Source organism: Chinchilla lanigera, unplaced genomic scaffold (assembly GCF_000276665.1).
Source record: "Chinchilla lanigera isolate Chin_1 unplaced genomic scaffold, ChiLan1.0 scaffold00042, whole genome shotgun sequence".
Classification (NCBI taxonomy): domain Eukaryota; kingdom Metazoa; phylum Chordata; class Mammalia; order Rodentia; family Chinchillidae; genus Chinchilla; species Chinchilla lanigera.
Window position 1 is genome coordinate 19,619,201 of NW_004955443.1, and position 20,112 is coordinate 19,639,312.

Sequence of the window (20,112 nt, forward strand, 5' to 3'; positions counted from 1 at the left end):
GAAACAAAACAAAAAGCACAAGGATCATTCTGACATATAGGGAGACAGAACAGAAAATAACTGATTGGTCAACATCAGGATACTTTTTGGTGAGGATTAAAGCAGTGGGCATTTCACTGCCATGCTAACTACAACTGGCTTGTTTGGGAATTCTGGCCCTCAACTTTCTCTTCTGATTTCTCAGGTCAGATAACTTACTTTCAGCTTGGTGATTCGGAATTTTAGCATGGGTGACTCCATTTTGATTTTTAGTCTGGTCTGTTGGGGCCCTGTCCAAGAGCCTAGTTCAAACAGAGGTCTCTTGTAATTCTTATTTAATTAAGATTTAATTTAAACCCCTCGTTAGCTACCTACCTGTTACAGTGACAAAGTACAGGCAACCCTGCAGTCATCTCCTTACCTGGTTAGGGTATATCTTCTTGCCTGAAGGTTTTTAAAGCTTTAAAAAGCGACCTTTTAATTTACCAGTGAAGCCCTACTAGAATTCAAAGATAAAATGGGAAGTCTTTGAAAGCCGCTGGAAACTACTGCCCTACTGCGGGAGCGGGGTCGGGACGTAACATGAACTCGTGTACTAACGCTGGGTTACGGTTAGTTCATCCGTACTCTTCACGCTCCCTTGCGGTCACAGAGAAAGCGACTGTTCGTCCTTGCCCAAGCACACAGAGGAAGAAGGACAAGTCTGAACCCTGCTGTTTCCAACAGGTCAAGTACCCAGCTGTGCTTTGGCCGTTTAAATCATAAAAGGCAGGATCCGTTTTTTTTACTTAGTATTAGAGTAAATCAGTATAGGGCCGGGGATTTAGCTCAGTGGCACAGCACCTGCCTGGCAAGCACAAGGGCCTGAGTTCAATTCCTGGTACAAAAAAAAAAAAACCAAACCCAATGTAAAGTAAATCAGTATCATCTATTTCAAAACATTAGTTTCAAAGAATTCTAGAGACCTAAAGTGCACTAAAAGGGGAAGGTAGAAATTCATAAATGTTGTCTAAGTTTTAAAAATAAATGCATCAAAATTCCTGTGGTGAATGACTGATTTCTTCCTCAAATGGGAATAACTCTTTTGACAGGAAAGACTGACCTTTCCCTTCACATTCAATTTGTGCTTTCTTTTTTTTTTTTTTTTTTTTGGTTTTTCTCCGGTACTGGGAACCGAACTCTCGACCTTGCACTTGCCAGGCAGGCGCTTTTGCCGCTGAGCTAAATCCCCAGCCCCAATTTGTGCTTTCTTTAAACACTAGCTCTGTACACAGTGGTAAAAAGAAAGCTCAGCAAGAAATATGAAAAAATAAAATTTACTATTTATTTCTTCATTACACAAAGAAAATCAAGAGTAACCACGACATCTGAGCCCCGCTCCTGTACCCTTTCTGCCATGGGAGCGTGCGAGGCAGCCAGCTGGCTCAGGGATCCAGCTCAGGGTCCAGTTTCTCCACCTTGATGATGATCTCGGGGGCCAGAGCAGCCTCGGGGGCGGCCGGCGGGGTGTCTGCCTCTGACTCGGACAGCACCTCCTCCTTTATCTTCATGGGCTTGCCCCCCGCCTCCTCCTCCTCATCTGAAGACTCATCCAGCTCCCATTCGTCATCAATGTCCATTTCAAATACTCTCACGTGACGGAGATTAGAACTTAACTGAAGAAGAAAAGGCCATATAAGGAATTTTTTCATTAATGGTTTAACAAATACATTTTACGTAACAACTTAGAAGCTTGAAGCAAAGAATGTTTTAATTACTGATATCACCGTTCATTTACTATAAAACCACTAAACTCAGTCCTCCATATATGGTAGCAGCAATCTCATAAGAGTACTACAATCCAGAATTATTCTTAACAACTTAGTAAGCTTATTCAGAACCAGAGAACTGAATAGTGAAGGCTCGTAAGAAAAACTATAAATTGTAAAATGTTTCAAAGAAAGACCCTTATGCAACATGTCTCCTCCCACTAACACTTTGCAAATACTCACCACACAGGACACTTTCCGAAAACCATTCCCAGCCACGTACTGTGCTTTCATACTTTCCAGTAACCTCCAGTGCTTCTCAAAATGCATGGTCCGAGTGGGGATGATACTGCACTGTTCATCAAGCCTACAGGGAGCAAGAAATCGAGGCAGGCATCACAGGGGAGCTCCTCCCTGGGCTCCCAGCACGGTGCCCAGGCAGTGAACATGTTCCCATTGCCAACGTTATTCCAGCAGCCACTGCGAAGGAATGCTGGGATATAATACCCTACAGAAGCACTGCAATTCTAAAGAGGAAGGGCATCATCGCAGTGAGCTTTTGATTACCTTTCAAAGAAAGCAAATGGCAACATTTTTAAATTGGAGAAGAAATCTAGTTACTTAATATTTAAATATTTAGTCAACCAAAAGCATCTCTTAGAATTGGCCCTGTAGGCTCTGCATGGTTACTGAGGCCCTAATTCTGAGAAACACTAAAGGCAAACACAAAATAATTCCACTACCAAGGAAGGTAAAGCTACCCTTAAAGTTTAGCTCTAAGGAAGTCCTATTCTCCACTCCAAACAATTCCCCACTGTGTTCACGCTAACACTTCTGGATTTACCATTCAGGGAAGGGCAGGAGAACTATTGGAGTCAGCATTTTTTGAACAAAAAAATAAGAATATCTCTGGTCAGATATTTCTGATCAGTTGTCTCTATGGTTATGGTTATCACAAGTAACTAGAAAACCATTACCTAACCTATTTAAAAACCAGAATCCTTGATATACGTTAAAAACTAGCTAGTGGTTATAGCAAGCACTTTAGCTCACGAGTGACGTTACCTTGCAGAGTACGTCCCAGTGAACTGATACTCCACAGAGTCTTCACTGCTGTACACCACGGACAGGGGCAACTGCACCAGCAGCCGGTCTCGTCCTTCACGTCCGACGGTGTCTTTAAGAATGACTGTTACCGTCTCATCATCATAGAACTGGGCATCTAAACAGCTGTAGGTGCTACAATGACAGAAGTTCTGTTATTCAGAAATGATCATGACTACTGAGAAAACACTGCATACATATTTATAATGGAGAAAAAGTAACTTCAAAATTAAGTAACATTCTGTACAATGATAATTAAAATACACCACTACTTTGTACTAAAGTCACAGTTACTTTTTGTACTAGTTATTCACAAATAAAACTAGGCCTTAAAAATAGGTATGCATGAAAAAAGAGCTTGCTGGAGCTGGTTCACAGTTCTAGGTAACTCCAGATAACTGTGAGGCCTTCAGCCTGTGAGAATTTCCTGAGTGATACCATATATATACCTCAGGTAGACAGGGTTAGCCAGAATGGGAAGTAAAAATAAGATTTCACACATGAAAAAGACATAAAAACTCCAAAGACGGGGCTGGGGATTTAGCTCAGCGGCACAGCTCCTGCCTGGCAAGCGCAAGGTCGTGAGTTTGATTCCCGGTACTGGAAAAAAACCCAAAAAACCCAAAAAAACCCCAAAAAACTCCAAAGACTATCATTAAAAAAATGTTTTAGAGGCCAGGCATGGTGGCACATGCCTATAATCCCAGCACTCGGGAGCTGAGGTAAGAGAACTGCTGTGAGTTCAAGGCCAGCCTGAATTACATAGTGAACCCTGACTCGAACAAACAAACAAAGTCTTGTATGTAAGGAAGAAGAATGAGATCAACCTGTCACGTCAGCTGTTCCCTGCAAGGCCTTGTAGGCAGCTTAGGTACTGCCACCCTCTGCATCCTCAGAAAATACCAGATCGGTGAGAACATGACTCTTCATCATTCTGGGTGACAAGAACTTCAGCCCTGCCACCTAGAGCCGTATTACTTTCTTAGCAGACAGTGAGCTCAGAGGAATTAATTATAGGAAAAATCACCACATAAGCTCCTGCAGGGTAGTGACGTTCCATTCAATTACATGAGTAAAGCAAACGATTGTCTATGTACAAAATACAGAGAGAACCCTGCCCCTCTGCTGGAAGTGGCAGAGCTCTTTACCCATACCTATCATCGAGTCTGACTGCATTAACCGTGCACGCACACACACACACACACACACACACACACACCTCTTTCTATCACCCACACAAGGGTCAAGACTTACCTTCTTCTGACTTTTTCAGTTGTGGCATATGTGAAACTCCCAAATTTAATAGCAATCAGTCCACTAGTTACAGACCTTAAAGAAAGGGGAAAAGAGAGACTTTGTGGAACAATCTGGACAGCCAATAATCTAAATTCTTGAAAGAATACAATTGGCAGTGTTAGTACGCTGACCTACACACCAGATTCCAGCCCATAAAACCTCTATTCTCACGTTAGAAACTGGTAGTAGTTCAAACACCCAGACAGATAAACCACGCACACAGTTTAGAATCTCATAGTCCCAAAGCAGCCAGATACTTTAACAAGGACCTCGGGGACAGTCAAACTGTCTCATCCTGGTCCCTGAGATCCTAATGGTATCCTGAATGTAACTGACCTTTCACAACTTTGACTTTGGATTCCCAAAACCAGACTCTGTGGGCAAGCCCTCTTGTTTAATAAAAGGCAACTCAAGGTGAAAACCCTTTCTCTGAAGTATTCACTAATACAGTTTTCTGGTTTTTTGGGTTTTTTTTTTTGTCTTTTTGAGACAGGGTCTCACCATGCAGTTCAGGCCAGCCCTGAGATTACTTTGGAGGCCAAGCTGGTCTCAAACTCGCAATGATCTTCCTGCCTCAGCCTCCTGCGTGCTGGGATTATAGGCACCACACCCGACTACTAATACGGTTTTGAACTTCTAAAAGTTAAAGAGACATAATTCTGACTATTGTTATATTTTCCCTACCCACCGCACCCTTGAGAACTCCTACATACAGCTGCTCTTACCAATAAAATACTGACTAATTTAGAACAAGGGTAAGGCACACCACAGCTTCCTAACTCAGCCATATCATCTCATGACATGGGACGGCGATGGAGAACAGTTACCTGACAATCCTGAAGTCACAAGGTGGTTTAATTAAAAACTGAAATGCCGTAAGGGAAGCTGCATGTTTTATTATTAAATGTAACACATTTGTATCTCTTCAATTCAAACTTCAAATTAATACTCACTGGGAAATATCAGTATGTCTCCTTAAGATGCACATTTTATAAAGTGAGTCTTCTAAAACAGTAAAAAGAAGATAATGCAGGTTTGAAGCTTTATTATTCCACCTAAGGAAAAAAATTTAATGCTATAATACTGTATTTAGCTGACGAAGCTTAGGATAAAAGTGTACTTTTCACACAAGATAAGGGAGATGTACACTTACAGGAAAGGAAATTTGAACAATCTACGTGTAGAGTCCTCACTAAAACAAAAAGGAAAAAAAAGTGAGGAAAAATTTAAATTGGCTGCTAAATTATACCACTGAAAAGATACACAGAATTACCTTCTAGCATCTCTGTACAATGGAATACAGATTGCTTGATTCATCGACTTTCCAATGACATCCTATACAAAATGAGATTTAAGAATATAATTAGAGGGGCTGGAGACGCGGCTCAGTGGCAGAGTGCACGGCATGTGTGAGGCCCTAGGCTTTATCCTCAGGACCACAAAAATAAAATGAAAACGTCATCAAAGCACTAACATGAACAGAGACACGCTGCAGAAAACGTGAGCACCACTGTTCCACTGTAGCAAAAAGTCACGCACTCTACCCGACCTGGCATGCTAGGGGCATGGCAGGCGGCGGGCCAGCTCCCTCCAACCTCACAACCACTCACTCCCAGCCTCTGGCAAGAAACACAAGACACATCAGCTCTGGGCTCCAGCCATTTATAATGGTGTGCTCTGGGAGCAAATAAAGTACTAAAGATGACAGCTAATCCAGTTTTTAAATTTATCTAAGAAATTAGCAAAATGGGTAAGACTGAGCCATCTGAAACTGACATTTCTGACAGTTAAACACAGCTGAGCATCAGCATTTTCGTACACTTCATCCTAATAATTACGGATGTTTACTTAAGCAAGCCACATAGTGTGGATATTCTTGCTGCTACACAAAGATATGCATTTCTTTCCGACTTACTGCTGGCTTTTGCAAACAGTGATCAATAATCCTCTCCATCCGCCTTTTCACAAAATGCAGTGATTTTCGAGGATAATAAGGAAACAGCAAAGGGCTTTCTGGTTTCAAACAAAAACAGAAATAAAATTTAAAAAAAAGATACAGCAAACCACAATTAGGACAAAATAATCTGCTTAGCCGGCACTCAGCTTGCTTACAGTGGATTCTCATTACGCCCTCACACACCTCGTCAAAGCGACCGGGCTTCTACCTTCCCTCAACCCCCACCCACCAGCCCGCTGAAAACCATCAACCGTAGTACAAGCTTGGCTCCACCAAAATGCAACAGTGGGTTCTGCTGGCTGTACGAAAGGAAGGTTTCGGGAGCCGGAGCTATGCAAGAAATAAAGGGCATTCATCTCCATTCTCTGCCACAGTGAAACAGCAATGGCAGGCCGTACTAAAACGAAACAACAGACAGGAAACTAGCCCTAACCACACAATCTCTATCAGTAGAAAGCGATGTTTAACATCACTTACCCACTCCTACTCTTCTAAGTTCTTTTTACATCTGTTATTTCTGTTGCTTACAATACCATATATGCAAGCATCATATTCTCCAACTTATAGATGAAAAGAAGAGGTTAAGGCAACTGGCCAGTATGAAAATGACTACGTTTCCAGAGCTAGGAATCAACCCCAGTTTAACTCTGAAGACACCCTCTTCCATGGCTCTGACGGCCTCCCCTGTACAGAGCATCTCAGGTAAAGCTGTGCTGGACAAAACGAATTTCTATCACGCAAGCACTTGAAGCTTCCAATAGTGACAGCTGTTGTGGTCTCATGGTCTTTGTCCCTAGTTCCTGGAAAGGGTTCCTAAAACCCTCAGTTCATTCCCTGGGGTGCTGCAACAAAACAAACCTTGGCATCTGCTATGTGCTAGGTGTGAAGGGAGGTCTTGTTTTAATGGGGCAACTCTGTCAAGCTCCTAGACAGCCTCAGGACGGGCACTGGTGCCAGGAAGACCAAGCCCAAGTCAGGTCCTCCCTCCAGCCTCCCTGGAGGCACAGGGGCCTGAAGGTTGAGTTCAACCCCCAATGACTGATGATTTAATCAAGCCTGGCTCTGCAGTGAAGCCTTCATAAACCCTCAAATGGAGTTCAAGAGCTTCCTTGTTGCTGAACACACTGGGCCCAGGAAGGCACGGAAGCTGTCCTCTCCCCCCATGTCTACCCTCGGCATCTCTAAGTGGTTGCTCCTGAGTTCAATATGCTATAATAAACCAATCGGGACATCTGTGTGCTTCCCTGAGTTCTGTGTGTCACTCAGCAAATCATCCAAGCTGGAGGGCAGTGGCCAAGTCAGGCAGAGGGGCACTAACATGCGGACCTGGTGCTCAGGAGGACAGGGTGGTGGGACTGAGACCCCCAACGGGGCCTGGGGTCTGAAGCTAACTCAGGTGGTGTCAGATCTGAACTCAACTGCACACACTCAGTGGTTGGTGTCAAAAGAAGGGGTCACATCTCGTTTGGGGTCAGCACAGTTAACCTATCAAAGCACAGTTAATTTCAGAATGTTTTTCTATCTGCCATGGTTAACGTCATATCCTATTCCTTACTTTACTATGCCGCTAATCAAATAAAATGGACACAGAAAGTCTAAAGAACTTAGGTAAGTATTCATCAAATATGAGACCACCTGTTAGCTGATCTACGCAAGACCTGGTCTCAAACATTTACATGGCCCAAGTCTACTTGGTTCACAAAATACCTTTAAGGTGGCTGCTATTTTGGAGAAAGTCATACCACTGGTTTCCTTCTGTGTTAGGGGGTGACACCAGATCATCATCTTCATCTTTCAAGTACTAAAAATACAAAAATAGTATTTAACTTTAGGAAAGAGTGAGGCTCCCCAAACTGTTTCTATATGATATTTCTTACCCAGTAAGTTTTCTGTTTGACTGCCAAGTCCTCTGAAAGCACGTTACCATTCTAAGTGAGGCCACCAAATTTCACTAAGTGCCACCAACTAAACAAGCTGCAAATGACTGAAAAGATTAGAACGCAGCGGATGCAGAGATCGTAAGCTGAGTTAAAGTCTATGTCTCATTTTCACAAGCATATTTTAATCTTTTTTGGGGAAGGACAGTGGACCCTGGGGACTGAACCCAGGGCTTTCACACCGAGCTACATCCCTAGGCCCCTCCCATTTCTTCATTTTGAGACAGGGTCTAAGTTGTCCAGGCTGGGGTCGAACTTGCAGCCCTGCCTCAGTCAGCCAGAGTGAGGCCACCACAAGCCTGTAGCACCACACCTGGATAATCCTACACACATAAATCATGGGCTGAGTTTTACAAGTACCAACTGTCAATCAATTCTACGGTAGCTGACCTCAGAGTGTGTCACAGACACTGGGGGTCCCCAGATGCTCTCAGCATTCATTTTAAGCTTTATAATCAGCTGAGACGTCACCTGTCCTTCCACTGTGCTGACACCTGACAGTGGAGGGGAAACTGCTGCTGCCTTCAACAATCATCAAAGGTACTGGCCCCAATGACACCGGCAGTCATATCCTTTTCTGTCATGTTCTCAGTTTCACTAAACTTTGACAGAGCTATTAAATTTTTTTTTTTTTTTTTTTTGGTTTTCTGAGACCTATTTCTGAGAGCTATTAAATTATTATTATTATTATTTTTTTTTGGTTTTCTCGCTATGTAGTTCAGGCTGCCCTTGAACTCACTATGTAGCCCAGATGGATCTTGTACTCATGGTGATCCTCCTGCCTCAGCCTCCCAAATGCTGGGATGACAGACATGCACCACCATGCTCAGCTGGGCACTATAAAATTATTAATTTTAGTAATTCTCAACTCTTAAGTATAAGCCAATATTTTGTGGGCGAGAATTAGGAGGTATATATTAGACACTTTTGCTACATACCAAAGTACAAAAATTATCTTGAGAAAAAGTACTTAGAAAAGAGTTATAGTTGTAAGTCGGACACTATTTAAAAATGGAGTTTCATTTTTTTACTTGAAAAATTGGGAACGAACTATGATTAATTCATGCTTGGGTGTATTTGGCAGATTTTTTTTGAAAGTTAATACAGTGAGCCTGCCACTCTGAGCAAAACAACTGACAGTATTTGCTGCCAATGATAGAATTTAAAGTTTTAAGCAAAGTTAGAAGTATGAACTCTATTCTGCCACCGTGAGTGTGACAGCCTCACAGCACCGAAAGGCTGCTGACTCAGCTGGTGCTGACGTCAGTGAATGTGAGTTCTGGACGCCGTGTGATGACGGGTGTCAGTGCCGGGGAGAGCGGCCTAACTCCTGAACCAGGATTCCAAATGACCAAGGCCGATGTCACAAACCATGCATGGAAAACAGACCCCTTCAAAGAGCACGACAGGTGAACAGGTTTTAACGTAACAGAGTAAGGAAAGTTCACTGACACCATTTTAGATTCTACACTGAAAGTAACCTCTGAGACACAACCACTAGTCTGGATTTGGGGGGTATCAAAGGATGTCCTCGGCGACCTCAACAATCCATTACAGTCCTTTCTCCTTTCAGTGACAGATCTGGGTGAGGCCAGATTTTCCTTACATACAGAACCAAGTTAGCGTATCAAAACGGACAACAGAATCTAGCTGTCTCCTATTAAGCTGAAGAGCAAAGACATTTGCAAAAACATAAACCACCCCAATTTCTTAAGTTTATTTTTCATTAAAATATTTATATTAACATTAATAAGTAGGTAAAAATAAGTAATTGTCTATTGTGTAATTTTCATTATCTAATAACATTTACCACCAATAGATGACAACCCACATAAACAAAATTGCTTTGTAGTCCTCAATAATCATTAAGAATGTAAAAGCAATTAAAAAAAAAGGAACACAGAAGTGGGAAGTGGAGTTGGGGTGGAGCTCAGTGGTCGAGCGCTTGCCGAGTAAGGACAAGGGCCTGGGTCCAGTCCTCAGACCAGCCAAACAGAACGTGAAAGGGCTCAGTAACTGTTGCTCTTTCATTATTTTACTAAAAGGGTAGGACTACATTATAACAAAATTATACTATTTTCCGTGAACTTTGGATAATATACATTATGCTAAGGTTTTATAATTAGTACTTAAAAATCAAACTAAGTTCAATCTAAGACCATACCTGACCAACTTTTTCAACATTGAAGTATTTTCCTTTTCGATTATAAAGGTCTGGAGCCTAGAAAGAACAGACATAATTTCATTTTAAAGTCAGCTTAACAGAAAAAGACCTTAAATTTAAACCACAAAATGGATTTCGTAGGAGAGCTGCTAATTGCAGCTTTTTTCTTTTACAGATTGTAAGATACAAACGGAAACTCACTTGACAGACTTTGTTTAGTAAATAATTAGTTCAACAGTTTTTTAAAAAGGAATTGCTAAGAATTTCAACTGGGTTAAATTTAATTACTTCTTACTTCTAGGTCTATTACAATTATTTCTTTTAAATTAAATCATAGAAATGTAATTCTTACCTCATTGAAATGTTCAGTAAGAAATTCTGCAACAAATGTAATATCCTTTTGAGTCATCTATCAGGAATGAAAAGGGACAAAAAAATCAAGTTGGAAAAAAGCTCCCCAGTAAAACCACCAATCTACCTGAAGAGCTGTGCTGTAAATGCCCTTAAGGGAAATCTTAGGGCCACTTGGCACAATCCTTACAGGTAGGAAGAAACTTACCAGATCTCAACATAGGTACTGAAATGGAAGTGCTTCATTTTCAAGTAAAACAAAAATCTACTTAACATTTAAGGAGGCTACAGTAACAAATATAAAGATGCTATGTTATATATATTATAAAACCTTACACAAACATGAAAATTGTAAATTTACACAGCTGTAAAATGGACCGAGAACTAAAAAACATGCAAATTTCTGAAAAATAAGATTTAAGGGATTTTTCTAATGTCTACAGCCTGCTACCCTGTTAATTACTAACTGTGTCAGAGTATCACACCAAGAAGACCAGCAAAGCTGAGCTCAGTCAGGAAAGTAACAGTCCGTCAGAAAAATACGCAGTGTCCCTGGGTATCTGTGGAACGGTGGTCCCCAGACTGCCACGGACACTGCAGTCTGCAGGTGCTCAGGCCCTTCTGTAGGACGGCACAACTGCAGACAGCACATGCGCATCCTCCCGCACACCTCAGTCACCTTGATTCCTTGTCATGCTTAATGCTGCACAGTGTGAATGCTATGCACACGGCTGCTATACCGAGCCATTTAGGGAACAAGGACAAGGAAAAGGGTCGGTGCAGGCTGGGCACACACACTATGTTTTCCAGAGCATCTCTGGCCCGCGCCTGGCTGACGCACCGATGCACACCTGCGGCGTGCGGCGCCGGCCCCACGCCCATACACACCTTGTTCAGCTCGGGAAGCACGTGGTCCTCTGTCATTCTCAACATTGCTGGAAATATAAGTTAAAAACTGTCTTTAAAGGAAAACTAAAAATTTCACAGACTAAACCTTCCATTTTGAACAGTTTCTTTTCAGCAAAAAAACCTATTATAAAAACCAAAGGGTAAAGAACTTAGCTCTAAATATGTTCAGGGTCAAAACTACAGTACTGGTCTAAATATTATAAACTGTTATTTTTCTTTTTTTCTTCGCTCGATCTGTTGCCACTCCAGACAAATCTAACTGCAGTCTGTGCGGGGACAACACCTGCAGGAGTCCCTCCTCCTAACCGGGTAGAGTTTCTTCTCTCAAAATCTGCGAACAGCCGTCTCCTCCAAAGCTTACAATCCAAAGACGTGTGTACGTCCCTTGGCCTTTGCTGCTGCATGGACGTGTGCACTCAGATGTCCGTGCATACACACAGTTACGCGTACGAGTATTTTTACACTTTTCCTCAGCACTTGTGGCTGACTCTTCGTGTCCCGCCACAGGGCTGCCCTCATCAGCAGCGTGGCTTTGTATTATGTCAACCGAAGTCAAGGCTAACGACGCTGCACGTGATTCTGCTTGGTCACAGAACATGCTCCTCCACTGTGGGATCAGTAACAAGCGTGTCAGAAGTGCCGCCACAAATATAGACTATTTTAGAAACCGTTTAATTCAAACTTCTAAATGATCTGAAGAAGTAGGCTATACCGTAATTGCACAATTCACCCCTTTATCCATTCAAAAAGACTACGGACTGATTGACTGTACTGCAGGTGCTAGGGATAGCCGAACAGAAGCAGCAGCAGAAGCCCCGGTCTTCAGGCAGACTGCGCCTCACAGAAGAGACAGCCAGGGTCACTCAGCCACTGCTGCTGGCAGGATAGGGTAATCACTCGGTCTCCGGCTGGCCAAGCCACTGTGCCTTCCAGCGTCTCTTCTCAGGACTGAGCAGTAACTCATTTCTCATCTAATCTTGGTCCTTACTAGTCAGGGCGAACAATACAGAAATGGCATAAATTATGTGCACTAACTACAAGCAAAATCCAACTATGACTTCCATCAGATAAGGATTTCTCAGGTTTCATTCCGTTTTAATACTGCAATTTATTTCAATTAACAACTCAGATCTTCAATACGCTGATCTGACAAACACTCTAGTTCCCCATTCTGGCTAACATTTGTATAGGGAGAAAAATCCAAGAATTTCAAGTGTTAGTATCAGATCACAGTTTTTAAGCAACAGTAACTACATTAAGCTGATAAATGAGCTGATAAATTAAGCTGATAAATGATCGATCAGCTACTGTCTGCCTTTATAATATTAGAATTGAAGATCTAGACATTTAAAGGGGGTAGCAGCACACGAGAGGTAATTCACCTTCTTTTTCACTCTTTTAGAATTTTGATAAATTCCATTTACAACTGAGTTTTGACAGAGTGAATATGAAAACATTTAATATCAAGCAAATGGGTATTTGTCAATTAAACTGCCCCCTCAACGTGAAAGACACTGGAGATGCGGAAAAGACCTCGCGTGGTCTGCACGCTGTCAAGCTAGGGTATCGCTGCCCAACGAAGTGCTGATGGAAACGCGCCCGTTCTGCACCACCACTGACCCCCCACAACGCCTGAGAACGTTCAAAAGGCAAGACTGACCAGGGCGCCCAGTCCGTAGTTTCAGAGCTTTCCAACCCATGGCTGGTAGCCACTGTCACGGACTGCGGAGAACTGGAAGCCGCGAGTAGCCACTGTCACGGACTGCGGAGGCCCAGAGGCCGCGAGGCCACGATATAAAAGAACATATTCAAGGGTTTTTTAAAAACTCTAGCACCAAAAGTGCCCAATTATAGAAAGGATTCAAAAATGTTATTTTCAATTACACTAAAGAAGGATGGCCGTCAGCATTCCCAGGGAGCTGGGGCTGGGGGATGTACAATGACAAAGCTGGGTGAGGCACGCAGGGGGCTCGCTATTCTACACTACTAATTTTAAAGATCCTTCAATCTTATTAGGGTAATATGCCCATAAACTAAAAAAAAGTGTTAAACTAGAAGAATATGTCACTCAATTAACTTACCCACATACAGCCACCGAAAAAATGCCTTGAAATTTTTCATACTGCTATCTATAACCCTACAAAGATAAAAAATAAGAAAAAAAGATTATGTTGCATTCATGTATAACTGTCAACTGTCACAGAATATAATATTCCTAACTTCTATTTCACCCTATCTAGATGACATTTAAGCCCTTGGAACAGCAGATGTTACAAATCAAACACACCCATAAAAATACATTTAAAAAGAAAAAGTGTATCTTCATTTTTTTCAAAAATAAAGCAAAGTAACTCAGATTTTAACTGGCTGTAACTGTCTAATCACAAACTGTATATTCTTTCCCCACATTCAATAAAGTATGAAGTCCTTTTCTGACTCAAATAAATCCGGAAAAAAGAGTTTTCACCATTATTCTTTATTTTAAAAAATATCTGTTGGTCAGTAACAAAAACATCAACTCAAGCAAAAAAACCCCATCATTACAAATTTGTACTATGTTATAACCTCTGGAATCAATCTTCTGAAGTTGATTTTGGACTCTATAACTGACAATAACTGAGGCCTCAAAAGTTAATTTCCCTAGACTTACACAAATGTTCCCCTAAGTTAAATATAGTATTATAAACGGAAATCATCATCATTTTGATGAAACTAATGGAATATAATTTTCAAAAACATCTCTTTAAAGCTATACCTACGAGGTAATTACTCTATGAGATAATTACTCTAAACCCACAATAACTGCATGTTTTATTCCTGTCTCTCAAGTCCCCTTCACCAAGCTTGACAATACCACCGGTCAGGTGGGTCTGTATCATTAACCTTTCTGTACAAAGTAAGACACTTGAAACTAAAGACTGCAACATCCCGTACATCACAAGCATCATAACCAAATATCTCTTGCAGAAACAATGAAAAGAAAGAGTCCTTTTGTGTCCTTCTCAATCCCCTACCCCATCCCAAGCAACCAAGCCTACATCAGAAGTCTAAAGCCTCAGTTTTTCCTTTTGTAACCCAGAATAAAAACAATGCTGTTTTATTTTCTTGAAAGGAGCAAGATGTTAACTGCCTTTCATTCATATTGAAAGGTGATCTCTGAAAGCTTCACACTTTAGTTTTGCCCTCAGCAAACGTGGTAAAGCAAAAAACCACTTCAAAACACAGAAAAAGCACTGTCATTTCCCCTCTCATTTTGTCTCCTGAGTACTAGGTTCTGTATCTTTACCTTCCACGATGCCATGAAAGGGACAGTGGACGGGGAGGGACGTGTACATTATAAACTCAATAAAAAGAAGAAATAAAAAGACCAGCGGAAGAGGATTAGAACAAATTTCAGAAACGTCAAGGCCCGGTGACTGATGAAACTCAAGGGCAGAGGCCATGTGCCCGGCAGAGCCCAGCGTGGGCAGCCAGGGAAGGCCAGGAGAGGCTGAGAAACTGTTCAAGCTTAAGGAGACACAGCCACTAACTCCTGTGAGCGCAATCTGCACTCACTGCACTGGACGTTACTAGGGTACTTGCAAAATTCAAACTCAACTACAGATTAAAACACTGAGTCAATGTTTAAAACCCTAACTTGTTAACTATACCATGGTCAGGTAAGAAAATAAACTTATTCTTAGAAAATATGCACTAACATCTGTATATAATCATTTAGCAAATCTTGTTATACTCCGAAACATATCCAGATTTTGACCACCCTTTCTCTCTTAGCTTCTGTCCTTGCCGCTTATAATCTGTTCTCAATATTAAGTAAGGTAGTAAGGGGGATCTTTTTAAAACCTAAGTCTTAGGAGGGAGCAGTGGGGGACAGCGAAGTAAAAAGGACTAAGAGGTGACACGTTTATGTACCAACCAATAAATGCATTATGCATCACAAATCTGTACTAATAAAATTAAACATTAAGCCTTATTCTTATTTTACGTCTAACTCCCCAGGGGGCTCCAACTGCTCCCAGAGTAAAGGTTCGGGCCCTCTCACCTGCACAGCCCTGGGTACGCTGCCCTCTGCCACGGCCCACCTCGGCCCAGCCCTCGCCCACTGCGCCTGCTGCCCCCTCGTCACCAGGGCTGGCTTCCTCCCTGCCTCCCTCTCAGCTCACCTTCCCCACGAGTCCTCCTTCAGCAGCTGTGGGCCACTGGTTCCAGGACCCTCCTCCACTCCAGGACACCAAGACCCAAGGAGGCACAAGGCCCCGACATGAAACAGTGCGAGACATCCGCACACCACCTGCACATACCCTCCCGAGTATCTCCGCTGTGTCTGGTTACTTACAATGCAAACACTATACAAACAGCTGTTACACTGTATTGTTTAGGGACAGTGACAAGAAAAAAGAGTGTATATCTTCAGCACAGATGCAAACCTTTTCCCTAACACTGATAACCTGAGGGTGGTCAGATCTGTGAATGTGGAATCCGTGTGTGATGAAGGCTTACTACACACAAAATCGCATCTCCTGCCCCTCGTGTGCCATAGGCCTAGGTCCGCCTTCACTGCTTGGTTTTTTTCACCACTGCTTGTTAGTCTCTTATGCAAAGTGTGAGCAAAACATATATGATAAAGGTTTACATTTGACTACAGTAAGACACCAGGCCGGGCGTGGTGGCGCATGCCTGTAATCCCAGCACTTGGGAGGCTGAGGCAGGATTGTTGTGAGTTCAAGACCAGCCCGGGCTACAAAGTGAGCTCAAGGCCAGCCTGAACTACATAGCGAGATCCTGTCTCAAAAAGACAAAAATAAAAAAGACACACTGCCATTCCTCCCTCTCAAAATATTCTCCCTTGCTTCAAACTCATTCATCGTTCTGGCCACTTCTGGAAGCAGTTCTGTAAGTTCACTTTCATGTCTTCACCGACATGATCAAAACGACAGTGAATGTTGGCAAGTGCCATCCAATGGTAAGGCAGATTCATAAAGACATTACAGTGTGTCCTCATCCACCCTATTCACGGGATCTGCACAGTGTGACTTTTGGTTCTTCTTCAAAGTCAAAATGACCGTGAAAGGTGAACATTTTACACTGATTCAGGACATCGAGGCAGCCACAAGACATGAGAAGACTTCCGCAACTGCTTCAGAAAGTACCAAGAACGATGGGAACGTGTGTTTGAATTGAGGGAGAATTGAGGGGGATTCATGGCACTGTGTCTTTTTCTGTAAGAAATTATTTTTTAATTTAAAAATCCACATTTTTTAGCACACCTTATATATTTTAATTATCCATTTGTTTATTGTCTAACTACACAAGAATACACGCTCTTTGAGGGCACAGAGTTTTGAGTTTTGTTCACTACTGTATCCCCGTGTCCAAACCTCACTTAAAACACAATGAAGTGTTCAATAAACGTCTACTAGTGCACGGCATCATTGGATAATTAAGTCGAAAAATGTTTTCAGAGAACAAAAGTTTGAAAGATACGAGAAAAAATATGAACACAGAGGGTCAATCCTAGTATCTGACCAAACAGATTTCCAGAAGAAAAAGGTAGTTAAAAAGACAAAAAGAAACGATCAAAATAATAAACTACTATTCAAGTTAAAACAGCTTTTTTATTATCAGCCCAATAAATGAAAAGACCTAAATCTAAAATGGACACTGTGAAATCTCGTAACAAGGATGAAGACTAAAGCTTTTAGAACGAGGAAAAAAAACCCTTCGGGGCAACAAGAATCCAGAAGCACAAGGTCCTCCTCAGCAACAGGAGGTCCAGAACGCCACAGAGCAAGGCTTTCCAAGTTATGAGAAGACGACGTCCCCTCAGCACCCTAAATCCAGCCGCGATCGCCAACTGAATTCAAGGGAGGAAGAAGACAGCCAATGTCTACCTTCCACCTCTGCTTCCTAAAGTTACTCAAGGATACTTTTCAGCAAGTGATTAAGGAAAGCAGCAGAGGTGATCCTGGAAGGCCTGACCTGACCGCAGAAGCAGTGGAGAGAGCACTGTGCAGAGCTGTGAGGGAGTGGGGAGCACGCCCTGAGACCTGGGGGTGCAGGCTGCAGGAGTCGCTGTGTCCCGCTGAGTCTGAGGGGACTCGGAGCCACCCGCCTGAGTCAGGGAAACAACGGAGTGATGCGCTAACGACGGCAGATGCAGGAGAACAGGAGAGCTCAACTGAGTTCAGGAAAATCAAGGAGAGAGAGTACCTTCTAAAGTTGCTAAGTACAGGAAAAGGAGTGCAGTCGTGGTTCAGAAATATGCAAGTAATCTATAAACTACGACTTGTAAGTCCCGTAAAAATGTCATGATTCCCTCTGGAAGGAGGACAAGAGCAAAGACGGTGGGACAGGAAAATACAGTTTTACTTTGTTAAGATCTCTGTGCCGTTGGCTTGTGCTACACATGCAGGTGTAATTTTGATAAAAATGCGTTCATTTTAAGAAAATCAAGACAACTTGCTGGGTCCTTATTTCAGTAAAAAGTGAAATAGTCTCAAATCCACGACTGGTGGTAAGCCAATACTTACTGAAGAAGTTCGTTTGCTTTGAGTATGAAAGAACCCACAGCAGTAATAGCATCTAAAGGGAAATAAATGAGGAAATAAATAACTCGTTAGGTGCCGACACCGCGCCTGATGTGTGTACCGAGAAACTGAACCACTACCTTCAATTCCCGCAGCATCCAGTCCAAGAGGCTGGTACTTCTGCTTCCACGAAGACATCCCTTTCAGTTCACTCAAGTGGTATAACAAGGACTCTGAGCCACTACGAAACAACAGGCAGGGATTACACATCGTCAAGGTGTTGTCTAGTGACTCTGTCTGACAGATCTATAAATAAATACTGGAGGCAATTTTAATTTTCTTTCTACAGGAAATAACAATTTGTCAAAATTATTTCTAAAAACTGTAGAATCATCTGGTCATCAGAAATACAGACTAGGCCAGGCGCAGTGGTGCATGCCTGTAATCCCAGCACTCGAGGGGCTGAGGCAGGAGGACTGCCACACGTTCAAGGCCAGCCTGGACTACATAGCAAGACACTGTCTAGAAAAACAAAAGAAGATACAGATTACATTTTGCGAGATGATCGGATCAGGTTCCACAGCAGTCCTGGCACTTACTTGTGCTCTACCACGGAGCTCTAACTCTCACTTTTCAGATATCCACATGCCACCTTGCTCACCTGACTACTACATACTCAACAACATGCTTTGCGTGCTGGCTTTATGTCAGGAGCCGCGGGGACGCTGGGGACACAGGGCTTAGGTCTCACGGCGCTGACAGTTTGACAGGGCAGCCAGACCAAATTACACAGTCACAGCGTCTGCTGCCCCAACTACATAAATGCCCGAGGGGAACGCCCTGGCGAGGGGGAACAAAGATCTAATCTGGGCCATGGAAAGCTCTGCAGTTTTTTGAGCTGAAGAATACAAAGAGCAGCAGGGTGGGAGCCTTCTGGAAAGCAAGAAGCTGTACAAAAGCCCTGGCTGGGAGACAAAATGTCATGTTTGGGAAATAAAGGCTGCGAATGAGGGTGAAACTGAGAGGTCATGCCAAAGTCTCAGCCCTACGAGCAAAGAGAGGGCAGCCCTGGGAGTTTCTGAGAGGCACGTGGGTAACTCTGCTGGGGAAAAGCCATTCCAAAGCAAAGCGTGACCTGGACAAGCAGTGCCCCATTGAGGGGCTTTGCTTTGCCTGGGTCTCAGCGTGCAGGGCTGTGTCAACATTTAAACCTAACACGGACACCCTCTTGCACACTGTCTCTGCAAGGCAGCGGTGGCCCCAACACAGCACAGACTTGGGAGATCGAACGGAGTCTCAGCGCTGACATTTCCAAGTCTGATCCAGTCACGTAACTGATTTGGAACCTCGGATTCTTCTTGTGTAAAATGACGGTGACAAGAACAAACTACCAAGCTGTCACATGAGAAAGTACATAACGTGCACTGGGAGCTGTAACTAACATACAAACATACTTAATTTCACTGATTAAACAAGAGCATGTGAAACAATGCATGTGCCCTATTTCACAATACACCTCTGGGCAAGGGACAGAAATGCCCAGGCAGGGTCTACCCTGCTTAGAAGATGCTGGAAGGTGACTTCATAAAGCAGAGCTATCATTACTGACTACCTGAATCTCAGGTATGTCACGACTTCCCTCAAATGCCAGAGCGACAGTTCTAGCTCGAGAAGACTCAGGAAGAGAATGCCAGGCCACGGGGAGGCTGCGGGCAGACCAAAGCACCTGTGCGCGCAACGCCGAAAACGTCTACGTCGCCTTCGTACCTCTGTAAGTGGCTGATAACCAGCTTCTGTATACTGGAGTAGGACGACTCTATCGACTGGCCGAGCTTTTTTAAGCCCTAGTTAAGAGAAGGAAACAAATTTAGAATACAGCTAGGACATATGCCACCCCAAAAAAGAAAAATTGAGAAGAGAGTGTTCATAGACACAGGTACTTTACGGCACCTTTACTGTCAGCTGGCTCAGCAGCAGCGTCTGGAGCTCGGCACTGCAATAAAAACCAGTGCTTAGTCATTTCTCCAGTCTTCAGTGTCACTGAGCACTTAACTTTCACAGGATAGAAAATTTCGAAGCAAAATAGATAAATAGTCCAACAGAAATAGGGCATGGTGGCACATGCCTGTAATGCCAGTAT

The 20,112-nt window shown here is 42.9% G+C and overlaps 1 protein-coding gene across 2 annotated transcripts in view; it reads right to left on the reverse strand.

Annotated features, from left to right (window-relative positions):
• Nucleotides 1–1,279: 1,279 nt before the first annotated feature.
• The window catches only part of Anapc4 (anaphase promoting complex subunit 4), a 32,700-nt gene continuing 13,867 nt past the window's right edge, over nt 1,280–20,112 (reverse strand). For both annotated transcript variants that reach the window (XM_005392036.2, XM_005392037.1), the window contains 17 exons: nt 19,923–19,965; nt 19,740–19,816; nt 18,113–18,213; nt 17,976–18,027; nt 13,527–13,582; nt 11,425–11,471; nt 10,538–10,594; nt 10,186–10,242; nt 7,792–7,885; nt 6,043–6,140; nt 5,401–5,462; nt 5,281–5,319; nt 5,081–5,182; nt 4,086–4,160; nt 2,793–2,966; nt 1,971–2,094; nt 1,280–1,634 (listed from right to left, as the gene is read on the reverse strand). In XM_005392036.2, the coding sequence (XP_005392093.1) occupies nt 1,404–1,634; nt 1,971–2,094; nt 2,793–2,966; nt 4,086–4,160; nt 5,081–5,182; nt 5,281–5,319; nt 5,401–5,462; nt 6,043–6,140; nt 7,792–7,885; nt 10,186–10,242; nt 10,538–10,594; nt 11,425–11,471; nt 13,527–13,582; nt 17,976–18,027; nt 18,113–18,213; nt 19,740–19,816; nt 19,923–19,965 (1,489 nt within the window). In that variant the 3' untranslated portion in view covers nt 1,280–1,403. The remainder of the gene's footprint in view (nt 1,635–1,970; nt 2,095–2,792; nt 2,967–4,085; nt 4,161–5,080; nt 5,183–5,280; nt 5,320–5,400; nt 5,463–6,042; nt 6,141–7,791; nt 7,886–10,185; nt 10,243–10,537; nt 10,595–11,424; nt 11,472–13,526; nt 13,583–17,975; nt 18,028–18,112; nt 18,214–19,739; nt 19,817–19,922; nt 19,966–20,112) is intronic.